The 13257-nt window shown below is 39.3% G+C and overlaps 1 protein-coding gene across 1 annotated transcript in view; it reads right to left on the bottom strand.

Moving 5' to 3' along the window:
* The window catches only part of LOC132405577 (cyclic nucleotide-gated cation channel beta-3-like), an 88918-nt gene that overhangs the window by 28117 nt on the left and 47544 nt on the right, over positions 1-13257 (bottom strand). Inside the window, exon 12 of the mRNA XM_059990520.1 lies at positions 9886-10004. Within this exon, the coding sequence (XP_059846503.1) occupies positions 9886-10004 (119 nt within the window). The remainder of the gene's footprint in view (positions 1-9885; positions 10005-13257) is intronic.

Here is a 13257-nt window from a genome sequence, read left to right as displayed (position 1 = left end):
GACCCAGGGGGTTACACAAGCAGGCTTTTTCCACTGAGGCTAGGGGAGGAAAAAACCAGAGGAAATGGGTTAAAGGTGAAGGGGGAAAAGTTTAAAGGGAATATTAAGGAGGGCTTCTTCACGCAGAGAGTGGTGGGAGTGTGGAATGAGCTGCCAGATGAAGTGGTTAATGCAGGCGCACTTTTAACATTTAAGAAAAACTTGGATACGTACATGGATGAGAGGTGTATGGAGGGATATGGTCCAGGTGCAGGTCAGTAGGACTAGGCAGAAAAATGGTTTGGAACAGCCAAGAAGGGCTAAAAGGCCTGTTTCTGTGCTGTAATGTTCTATGGTTTACGTTCTTTAGCCTCTGTCATCAGTTCCACTCATGATAGAAACAAAAGAAATTGATCTGTAATACAAAAAAAAAGCTCAGGAAATAACTAGCATAATGAAGTGATTACAATGAATAAAGTTGTGGCATGCAGAGACACGGTGGCTTCTCCAGTTCCCAATAATGGTGCTAGTTTTAAATTCTTAGATAATGTTTCAAAGTTTCCAATTAGAGGTTTCAGTCAACCGAAGCACTGCAAAAATAGCATTACTGAACTCTTAGACAAACAATTTAAGTACATAAGCTATCTTATATATGTATATTTATTATTGTGTTCTTTATCTTATTTTGTGCTGTATCAGATCTGGAGTAGTAATTATTTTATTCTTTACAGTTGTATACTGAAAGTGACATTAAACAATCTTGAATCTTTAAGTAATAACATGGGAGGTGAAGGGGATAATTATAGCTCAGATAACTTGAATGTGGCCTGTATGCGTTTACTTAATCTAGTCCTAGTCAATTTTATCTGTTTACCGTACAGTTCTTTTTCATTTTTGCACAGAGAAATCACACATTATTTTGAAGCCATTAAAATAATTCCCACTTAAAGGACAACTTTCTCTCTGAATGGAAGTTGCTGAAGTAGGAGTTGAGGTAGGTGGATGGATAATATTCAGATGTGCAATTTTAACATCTGGATGTCATCTGTGTTCACCTCATCAGTACTGCTCTGACCAGATGCTTCCTGGTAAGAGAAGACCACTGTCATTGGTACAACGAATAGGGAGACAAGAGACTGCAAAAGCTAGAACCTGGAACAACAGACTGTCTGCTGTAGGAGCACAGTAGGTTGAGCAGCATCTGTGAGGGGAAAGATCCAGGGCTTATATCCACAATTTTGAATGATAACCTTTTGACTTTGTGACACTTTGAGGAGAAATGGCATAAAGAGGTTTGACTGGGTAGTTACAGAGCACTACTCCTTTGATTTCTTATTTCCCTTTCTATGTCAAAAATTACATTTAAATTTAACTGAAATTCAATGATGAAACTAAATAGATTACATTGTGTCTAAACATATTTCATACAATTAGTATCATTTTCAGTAAAAATTCCTTCATTCCTTTTTAGCATCCCTTTTTCCAGTGACAATTGACAGAGTATGATTTGATTTACAGGTATATGTAGAATTAGCTAGACATCCGTTATTGTAACCAATAATCACTTTCTTTTCAGTTATTCCCTAAATAACAGCATGGTCTCCATCTTTCCAGACCCAGACAAAGACCCAGACATTACCTCTATTTGCAAGAGTTATAACGTATTATTTGAGCAAACACTGAATAGATTTTGCTTGTTCCTGAAAGCCTTATCATAGCTGAATGTACACAGTTAGCATATTGAAATTAAACTTGTAATTAAAAATGCCCTCTCAATATTTTACTGGTGTTTACAAATTTAATCAATGACAATTATAAACCACGAATGGATGAAGGGTTGCACCTGACTCTTATGGAAAAAAGCAAAATATTGTGCATATCCTAGGATTATATACTAAGGTCACGGTGGGAAGTGAGGAAATTAAAGGTAAGTGGCAGTTTTATACGTGTGAAGAAAGGCTCTCCTGTGGTTACAATTTTCAAAGGTCCTTCTGAGTAATCAACAGCCTGATCATTACTCATTACATATTTCCACATCACACATTGCTTTTCAGCTTCTAGTAAAATGAATGAGTTATTTTAGAAGGTGACATTAAAGTCAGAGTTAAACCTGATTACATTAACCCTGATTTTAATAAAGATGAATGTTGGAAGTAAGTCATTAATCTTTGATAACAAGTTGGAAATGTGTGATTATGTTCTGTGGATTTAGGGGACATGCAGTGGATTGTTTACAGGATTGCCTTATGTCAGTGTTATTGTTGGGAGTTGGGGGACAGTGGAAGAGCAATGGCTCTGGGACCCTTCTCCGGGTGGGAACTTAGTGAACTTTATGTTGTTAATGGTGTCTTTGACACCATTGCTAAACGGGTGCTAATTTACCACCATTCTCTTCCTCCTATCTGTTGTTCTAGACCTAGTGGAAGCCTCAAGGGACTAGGAATCTGTGTGTTGTATAGATGGTGAATATATTGAGAATAGCAATGCACACAACTTACTAGTTTGTGTGTTTTGCTTGGATTTCCAGCAGGTTTTCTTTTGTTTGATATTGAGAATAGCACCATGCTCTATGTGGTGGACTACGTACAATAAAGAAAAAGTACTAAAAAGTACGTACAATAAAGAAAAAGTAGCGACTCGTATTAGTCATGGAATGCGATTTCCAGCACCTCTTGTTTGTGACTCCTTGTAATAAATTGGTTATGTAAGTGTGCACTTGGATCAATTGAATCGAATGGTTATGCTAAATGGTAACTAGAACTAAGCTGCTACTTTCATGAGTAAGCTTTGCCTGCCTTTCATGAGAGTTGTGAGGCTTTACTGGTTAGTCATGGTGCCACAATGTAAAAAAGAAGCTCTTATGTCAATCAATGCCAAATGGCCAAGGAAAGTGAGGGTACCATTAATAGTGTAAGTTAATTGATACTTGATATTATATTGGCCACAATTGATATTTTAATAGTGTGATTGAGGTTCTGTGGGAACAATAGAATATAATATCTTTGTAAGTTACACTCCAGAAGGAAATGAGTTCAATTTGCTCTCATCTATAAGTTCTAATGCATAAAACGTGATAAAAATGTGCTGTTTCCAGCCAAGCAGAATGCACTGATTTTTCTCCACTACCATCCAATAAGGCCAATGCTGCACTGGCTTAAATTGAAGCAAAGGTGTAGATTTGTCTGTCAATAAGAAGAATGGCAATGAGCGCATGATTAGTTTTTAACTTCATAAAACATGGCCACACGCTTCTGAAGGGTACTGTTTTATATATTCATAGATATAAATTTGATGTCAGAGCCAGAATACAGTGATAAGCATTATTACTGACTGCACAGGACAATATTCTGAATGTCAGAATCAGAATTAGAATCAGGTTTAATATCACAGTAAAATGTCCTGAAATTTGTTGTTTTGCAGCAGCAGTACATTGCAATATAAAGAAGTAAATTAAACAAGTAGTGCAAAAAGACAGTAATGAGCTAGTGTTCATAGATTCATTATCCATTCAGAAATCGAATAGCAGAGGGGAAGAAGCTATACATAAAATGCTGAGAGTGTGCCTTCAGGCTCCTTTACCTTCTCCTTGATGGTAGCAATGGGAAGAGGTCGGAGGGGGCCCTGAATGAAGATGTCACAGTTTTGAGGCATTGCCTGTTAAAAGTGTCCTCGATGTCTGGGAGGAGAGTGCCTATAATGGAGCTGGCTGAGCTTACAACTTCCTTCAGCTTTTTCTGATCCTGTACACTGGCCATTCCATACCAGATGCTGACCATTGAGGTAGTCAAGGATCTAACTGCAGAGAGGCACAGCTTTTGGAATGTGTTGATTAGAAACGAGGGTATGATTGTGTTGAACACTGAGCTGTAATCAATGAAGAGCAGCCTAACTTGGGTACTGCTATTGTCCTAGTGATTCAAGGCCGACTGGAGAGCCAGTGAGATTCCATTCATTATGTCAGGATGATGTTTATTGACTACAGCTCAGAATTTAACACAATCACTCCCACAGTTCTAATTAAAAAGCTCCAGAACCTGGGCCTCTGTACCTCCCTCTGCAACTGGGTCCTTGACTTCCTAACCGGTAGACCAGTCTCTGCAAACCGGAAATAACATCTCCACCTCATTGACAATCAACACCAACACACCACTGGGGTGTGTGCTTAGCCCACTGCTCTACCCTCTCTACACCTGTAAGGCTAGGCACAACTCAAATGCCATCTATAAATTTGTCGATGCAAGAACTATTGGTGGAATTTCAGATGATGACAAGAGGCCGTACAGGAGCAAAATATATCAGCTAGTTGAGTGGTGTCATAGCAACAACTTTGCACTCAGCTTCAGTAAGACCAAAGAACTGATTGTGGACTTCAGAAAGGGTAAGACGAGGGAACACACACCGGTCCTCATAAAGGGATCAGAAGTGGAAAAGAGAGCAATTTCAAGTTCCTGGGCATCATTATCTCTGAGGACCTAGCCTGGACCCAACATATCAATGCAGCTGTAAAGAAGCCATGACAGCAGCTTTATTTTATCAGGACTTTGAGAAGATTTGACATGTCAACAAATACACTTGAAAACTTCTACAGATGTACCATGGATAGCATTCTAACTGGCTACATCATTGTCTGGTATGTGGGACCTACTACACAAGATTGAAATAAGCTGCAAAGAGTTATAAACTTAGTCAGCTCCATCATGAGGACTAGCCTCCATAGTATCCAGGACATCAAGAAGCGATGACTCAGAAAGACTGCATCCATCATTACGGACTCCTAACACCCAGGTCATATCTTCTTCACATTGCTACCATCAGTAAGGAGGTACACAATGTGAAAACACACACACAGTGATTCAGGAACAGCTTCTTCCCCTCTGTCATCTGATTTCTGAATGGACATTGAATACAACCTTACTACTTTTTTATTTCTATTTTTGCACTACTTATTTAATTTATATATTTAACTATTTTATATATGTATATTGTATTGTACTACTGCTACAAAGCAACAAATCTCATGGCATATGGTGGTAATATTAAACTTGATTATGATTCTGACCTATTGTGGTGATAGACAAATTTCAGCAGGTCCAGGACCTTGCTTAGGCAGGAGTTGATTCCGACCATAACCAATCTCTCAAAGCACTTTTTCACAGTAGATGAGAGTGCCACTGACTGATACTTATTGAGGCAGCTCACCCTGCTCTTCTTGGGCACTGGTATGATTGTTTTGAAGCAGATGTGAACCTCAAACTGCAGCAGTGGGAGATTGAAGATGTCCTTGTACGCTGCCTCCTGTTGGTTTACGCAGCGTTTCAGAGCCCTGTCAGATACACCACCAGAATCTGACGCCTTGTGAGGATTCACCCTCTTGAAAGATGTCCTGACATCGGCCTCTGAGACGGAGATCACAGCATCACCAGACAAAGCAGGGATTCACATAGATATAGTTTTATTCTCACTTTCAAAGCATGCATAATAAGTGTTGAGCTCATCTGTGAGTGAAGCAGCATTTTTGTTCATGATCTTTGGTTCCACTTTGTAAGAAACAATAGCCTACAACACCTGCTAGCACTGATATGCATCCAATTCCATCTCTAACCACAATTGGACTTTTTTTTGCTCTTAACATAGCCTTCCATAGGTTGTACCTAAACTTCTTAAATAGTTCTGGATCAATGAAGATTTCAAATGGTTTTCCTTGGTTAGCTTGAACATTGTTGGTTCTAATTTTTAGATTATACCATTTACTTGTTATTTTCTTTGCAGTTTAACAATTAATTATTTGCTTGTATTTTATATAATTACTTATAAAGAATTAACCATTTATTTTGCTTCCTTGTGGTCACTATATATATCTAAAAGCAAGTTCAATGTGTCCCCTAGTGGTTACATTGGTACAATTCTGGACAGCAGTGAAAATTTCTTTGCTCTGCGTTATTTGAATAGGAGTTATCTCATCATTTACCTCTTATCTACAAATGTGAATGGAATTTTTCTTCTGGATATAAAAATAACCGACCATAAGGCAGTGGCATCTTGGCCTTTAGTCTCTCCCTTCACTTAGCAGACCTTTATCTCCATCTATTTTCAATTTTACTCTGTTATATCAAGGCTTAGTACATAATGATCATGAAGCTACAAGTTTTGTGCCTCTTTCCTGCCCTCTGAAAGAAACTTGGATTTAAAATATCAGAATCCAACAACATGTAAAAGAACAACAAGAGTGTCAGGATCATCCAAGAATCCACCAGTTGCTCATCTCAAACCCTGCTTCTATGCAAACAAGCCATGGTGAGGAATGTTAAGGGTGTATCATACAATCAAAATATGGATGTGCTGGGTTGGCTGCCAGTTCTTACACCTACATCTGAGATACAAAACAGCAAATGAGATTATGCATTGTAGTCACAACCCAATACCTTGCTCCTGCATTCAGTGCGTGTACAAACACATAGTACAGCACAGCCCACAATATTGTGCTGACCTTTTAATCTATTCTATGATCAATCTAACCCTTCCCTCCTACATAGCCTCAATTTTTATATTATACATGTGACTTTCTAAGAGTTTCTTAAATGCCCTTACTATATCTGCATCTAACATATCCAGAATGGATGAGGCGAATATGAAGATGGTGCATTGCTGTCACATTACATAAATGGGTTTAAGCTTTGCTTCCAGAATACTGTGATCCTCTAGTTTAATTGCAAGGCAAGAATAGCTATTCCAAAGAAAACAATTGAAACAGATCTTTTATCAAGGATATTTTCAAATGTTTTCCTCTTGGGTAGCCTGAACATGTAAAAGAAAGACAACCATGTCAAAATCTTTCCAAGGATCCACCAGTTGCTCATCTTAAATCCTGCTCCTATGCAAACAAGCCATGGTATTCAATAGACAATAGGTGCAGAAGTAGACCATTCGGCCCCTCAAGTCTGCACTGCCATTCTGAGATCATGGCTGATCATTCACTATCAATACCCAGTCCCTGCCTTGTCCCCATATCCCTTGATTCCCCTATCCATCAGATATCTATCCAGCTCCTTCTTGAAAGCATCCAGAGAATTGGCCTCCACCGTCTTCCGAGGCAGTGCATTCCACACCTCCACAACTCTCTGGGAGAAGAAGTTCTTCCTCAACTCTGTTTTAAATAACTGACCTCTTATTCTCAATCCATGCCCTCTGGTACTGGACTCTCCCAACATCTGGAACATATTTCCTGCCTCAATCCTATCAAATCCTTTAATTATCTTAAACGTTTCAATCAGATCCCCTCTCAATCTCCTCAATTCCACCGTGTACAAGCCCAATCTCTCCAATCTCTCTGCGTAAGACAGCCCTGCCATCCCAGGAATCAACCTAGTGAATCTACGCTGCACTTCCTCAATTGCCAGAATGTCCTTCCTTAAACCTGGAGACCAAAACTGTACACAATATTCCAGGTGTGGTCTCACCAGGGCCCTGTACAAATGCAAAAGAACATCCTTGCTCTTGTATTCAATTCCCCTTGTAACAAAGGCCAACATTCCATTTGCCCTCTTCACTGCCTGTTGCACTTGCTCATTCACCTTCATTGACAGGTGAACTAGGACTCCTAGGTCTCTTTGCATTTCTCCCTTACCTAACTCGACACCGTTCAGACAATACTCTGCACTCTTGTTCCAGCTTCCAAAGTGGATAACTTCACACTTATTCACATTGAATGACATCTGCCAAGTATCTGCCCACTCACTCAGCCTATCCAAGTCTTCCTGTATTCTCTTAACGTCCTCTTCGCATGTCACACTGCCACCCAGTTTAGTATCGTCAGCAAACTTGCTGATATAGTTTTCAATGCCCTCATCTAAATCATTGACATAAATCGTAAAGAGCTGTGGTCCCAATACAGAGCCCTGTGGTACCCCACTAGTCACCTCCAGCCAGTCTGAGAAACACCCATTCACTGCTACCCTTTGCTTTCTATCTGCCAACCAGTTTTCTATCCATGTTGAAACCCTGCCCCCAATGCCATGAGCTCTGATTTTACTCACCAATCTCCTATGTGGCACCTTATCGAATGCCTTCTGAAAATCTAGGTACACAACATCTACTGGCTTACCCTCGTCTAACATCCTTGTTACACCCTCAAAAAACTCCAACAGATTAGTCAAGCAATATATGTGGATTTTGCAGAAAAATCATCATAATTGTCATGTGCATATTCAAGGTTGATGAAGATATGGATAATACTGTACAAACACCATCTTCAATTACCAGAATTTACTTTGCAAAAGATAATCCATTAAAGTGGCAATGAAGGCAGTTTCAATAGTGCTGAATTTGCTTAACTCCACAACAGGAGTGGATGCAGTCATATGAGCATACTGCCATATCACTCAACCTCATGCTGTTTGCCAGTTTAGACTACAAAAGATAGACTGAGAACGATGACAGAGGTGAAATTGTGTTGTTACACACTTCATATTTTACCAGTGGAACATATCAGACTCCACCAGCCAGATACCTGCTGAGTTTTTGAAGGAAAGACATGTCAAATACACTTGCATTGTGAAACCAGAGCTAAGGAACACTGATGCATTTAAAATAGATGAAGGACAAGGAACAAGGTAACATTTATTTTGTAGTTTGTATAAAAAAATGGTTGTAGTTTTGATTGTACTGGACCTTTCCTATTTGTAGTTTATCTCTGAGCTATGTTTTGAAGTATTACTATGACCACTAAACATCATTGTCAACAGCTCAACCAGTTGAGTATATGTCAGAGCCCGAAGTTTCATTGCCTTTTACTGTGTCCTACACAGCAATGAGGTGAAATGCTGCCATCCAATGGTGATGTTCCATCACAATCTGAGTTACTTCATTCATGTAAGAAAACAGCATTAAGTTTATTTGGAGAGGATTATACAAAGATTTTCTAATCTCATATTCCTACTCAATCCTAGTCTACATTTGTTGCTTTTGTAGTTTTATCTTTCAATTTTTTGTATGTTTTTTAACTTCTTTGTGAATTTGCAAACATTAATCAAATAAGAACAGAAATGAGATATGGTAATCTCGGGTATTGGGATCCCATGCAGATCTTTGTACTGATACGGTCTCCAGAACCATAGAACCATAGAACACTACAGCACAGTACAGGCCCTTCAGCCCTCCATGTTGAGCTGACCCATATAATCCTAAAAAAAAGTACTAAACCCACACTACCCCATAACCCTCTATTTTTCTTTCATCCATGTATGTGCCTGTCCAAGAGGCTCTTAAATACCCCTAATGTTTTAGCCTTCACCACCATCCCTGGCAAGTCATTCCAAGCACTCACAACCCTCTGAGTAAAAAACTTACCCCTGATGTTTTCCCTAAACTTTCCTCCCTTAATTTTGTACATATGCCCTCTGGTGTTTGCTATTGGTGCCCTGGTTAATACATTTGATATAACAGCATGTTGTATTTTCAATGATGAAAGAAAAGGTGACAAATCACAAAGCTTACAGATGTGGGACACCCTCACAATAAATTTGGCCTTCTTTTGTTTCTATTTTAACTGGACCAATTGAATACTGTTGCTTGGATAATTCTCCTCTTCCTTTTTTGACTTTTGTTGAACTTTCCCCCCAATACATTACAATATTTACTTGAGATTTAGTTGGCCCTTTTTAATATCAAGTTTGAGGAAACATGAAATATATAGATCTACTATATGTGTTTTGAATTGATTTCAATGAAAATATTGCAGCTGGTTTGGCGGATTTTAACCCCATTCCAGTACTAAACTCAAACCTCACCCCATCTTTTCTATTAATATCAAAAAATGTATTATTTTGAGGCAAGATAAAAACTATGTTCTCATTAAAAATGCTAGGCATTTAGTACTGTAAATCAATTCCTCAGCAGTCGGACCATTACCTGATTTCTCCAAATACAGATCCAGCCTTCAAGGTCACCAGAATTGTTTTACCGTCTGGTCCTCCAAGCACTTGAACCTCTCCCGACTTGATGATGAACATTTCTTTTCCTATATCTCCCTGAAGTGCACAATATCAGGTTCAAAGTCATTTGGTGTTTTCACACTACTTGATCTTTTATGTAAGAGTTCCAAATTATAATTTATGCAAAATATTGTGAATGTCACAACTAAATAAAAACAGAAAATATTTGAAACATCTAGTCCTTGGTGAGAGAAACTAAAGATCACTCAGCCTTGGCCCTAACATCTCTGTTTCAAAGATTTTATGTGTTCAAAGCTTATTCCAGATAATCCAGGTTGATATTTCAGTGAAGCGCTGAAAGGCACCGTGATCCCATTTACTTGGCCATTTGGGTGATAAAGCTAAGCATGAAAGATTCTACAGATTTTGGAAATCTTAAGCATTGCACACAAAATGCCAGAGGAACTCAACAATTTAGGCAGCATCTATGGAGGGGAATAAGCTGTCATTACGAAGGGTCTCCACCAGAAATGTCAAGCATTTATTCCCCTCCATAGACGCTGCCTGACTTGGTTTGCTTCTCTAGCATTATGTGTGTGTTGAATGATAAAGATCCCAGAATAGTTGCTTGAAGAACTTAGTATTCCATTGGTGACCAAGCAGAAATTCATCTGTAAACACTGATTAATTGCTGTTTGTGAGCCTTTGCTTTGTGTGCAGTTGTCACATTTATTTACAAGATATAATTTGTTGGTCACAAAGCAATTTCACCTTGAGAAGATGAAACCTACTTTTTAAATGCAATTCCTTTATTTTCTATATAGAAGTTACTTGAATTGTCAATGAAAAATAATGCAAAAATATTTAACTCATTATCGCAAGTTCTTAAATACAGTTTTGTCAATTATTATGGGCAGTTTAAATCACAACCACCCATATGTATAAGTATATGCTAATAGCAGGGGTGTATGTATATGTTTAATTAGGGTATATGGGATGTCCAGGAAGGGGTAGCACCTCTGGTGAAGGGGCTTGTCGTGTCCATTCTGGGGCAGCTCACTCACCTTTGGTCCCCACCAGATACTCAGGTCTCATCTGCAGCTACAAGTATTTGTTTGTATGCGATAGCAGACACACCCCGGTGCACCCTTTCAACAGGCAGGCTAAACCAGGTGAGGGTAGCCGGAGGGCCTCATACCCCAGTGAGACTGGGACACGTCAGTTCTAGCAATTGCAGTCAGTTTCGGCAGTTGGTCTGAGATCAACAGTGAGATCTGATGGCCAGGACGGCATATCTGCAATGCTTTGTGGAGAGCAAAGGGCGTGACAAGGCACAGAAGAAGTCATGGTCATCCTCTGCAAACAAGGAAGACCCAGTTGTGACGACTACTGGACCTGGACCTCCGAGGGCTAGAGAGTGGGAATGCCCCAGTGCAGTGGCTTTTCTACTTCTTGTCACCTTCGGATATACCAGACAACAACCACGTACCTGTTAATGACTGGGGAGACTAAGAACTCAGACTTGGAGAAAGCTTGTTATAACAAGGAAGCTTTTTGTAACAACTTTAGTGCAGTATTACTGCACAAATTAGACCCCAAGGCTGTATTGAATAATGGAAATGCTCTGAGCTATGGGACATTCAATCTAGAAATGGAATTCTCGGAACCGATTAACATGCATGCCAGGCAGTACAAATGTAAACAGATAACTTAAGGCAATGGTTTGAGGACAGAGATAGGGAAACTGAACCATAAAATTGAATCAGCTTGGTCCAGAATGAAATGGAACAGGAATTTAGCATTCTGGCACATTACAGGCTGTCATTAACAAAAAAAAAGCCTATTACAATCACAGCTGTTAGGAGCAAAATATAGATTTAAAAGATCAAACTATTTTGTATTGTCATTGTAACTGTATTGCTATGTGTCCAGTTGTTTGATTTTTGTAATTAAATCCCAATAATTACTTTAAAAGCTGAGCCCACCTTGAACATTATTTTGTTAAATATCTTTAAGAGTCCTGGTATATTATATCTAGAAGTAGGTTAAGTCACATGGAGGCTTTGGGATGTCTGAATTGAAGATGGGAAGACAAACAAATACATTACAGTATGTACCAGAGAGGCATACTTAATAACGTGTTTGCCTCCGTCTTCTCATGTCTATTTAAAAGATGGGGTTTTATCCATACCTTTAGACCTATTGGGCTGTTTTCATGCAGTAAGACTCTATGATGACAATAATGTCATAAGAGCATAAGACATAGGAGTAGAATTAGGCCATTTGGCCCATTGAGACTTCTCTGCCATTCTATCATGACTGATTTATTACCCATCCCAAATCTTATTCTCCTGCATTCTCCCTGTAACCTTTGACACTCTTACTAATCAAGACCAAGGCCTTATAGGAAAACCAAGCATAATGATCTAGATTTTGTGATTAGTAGTGAGCCAACAGCTTGAAATTGGTTGCAATCTCGAGTGATCATCTAAGCATGAATAAGAGAAAATGAAAGGATAGTGTTCACAGTAAGGACTTTTACATTCGCACTCCTGTGGATGGTAATGTGCATCACAGAGGAAGATCACAGTGTTTGGAAGAACATTGGGCTTGATCTTGCTAGCTAACAGCTATCTCAATTTGCTGACGCATTCAGACCTGGCATTGGATTTCAATGGGGAATTGTAGGTTGTGGCTGTAGGAAATATGGATAAGTTAATTTTAAACCATTACTCTGTTTTATTGCTAATTATTTTCAAATATTTTAGTTAGCTTCTAAAATAAATGTTAATTCATTTTTATAATTTACCTCATTTTTAAGTGTTTTTAAATATTGTCTGTTACGCCTACAGCCCCCTCCTTTGTGAGAATCGCAAGATCACTATTGATTTGGGTCAGGAGACCCAGGAAATGAGAGAGAGACGTGCGGAATGTCTCGTTCCCCCGGCGATATAAAGCTACGGGACACGGCCATTGTCTCTTGAAGACGAACTTGTGTATTGTAATACTGTGCTACGTGGAAGCCCTCAGGCAAAGTGGGCTGGTTGAGGGAGGGATTGCATCACCCCAACCTGACTGACATCTGAGATCCTGTGAGTCAGGATAAAAGAGGGTCTGTGGGAACAGCCCCTCAGATGCACCAGAAGAAATGCTAGTGATCCCGTGATAGTGGAAGCCGGTGGGAGGCCACGTGCATTCGGTTCCATTTTGCCCTGGAAACTGGTGCCCTTACCATGGAAAAATGGCTTTTAGCTAACAACGGGGAAACCAACTCCCAACAACTCGAAGGATTGGCATCATCCAAGAACTGGGCAAGTTTAACCCGTCTCCCTCTCAAACCCAAAAACGC

This window comes from Hypanus sabinus, chromosome 1, assembly GCF_030144855.1.
Source record: "Hypanus sabinus isolate sHypSab1 chromosome 1, sHypSab1.hap1, whole genome shotgun sequence".
Taxonomy (NCBI): domain Eukaryota; kingdom Metazoa; phylum Chordata; class Chondrichthyes; order Myliobatiformes; family Dasyatidae; genus Hypanus; species Hypanus sabinus.
This window is presented reverse-complemented; position numbering and strand designations above follow the sequence as displayed.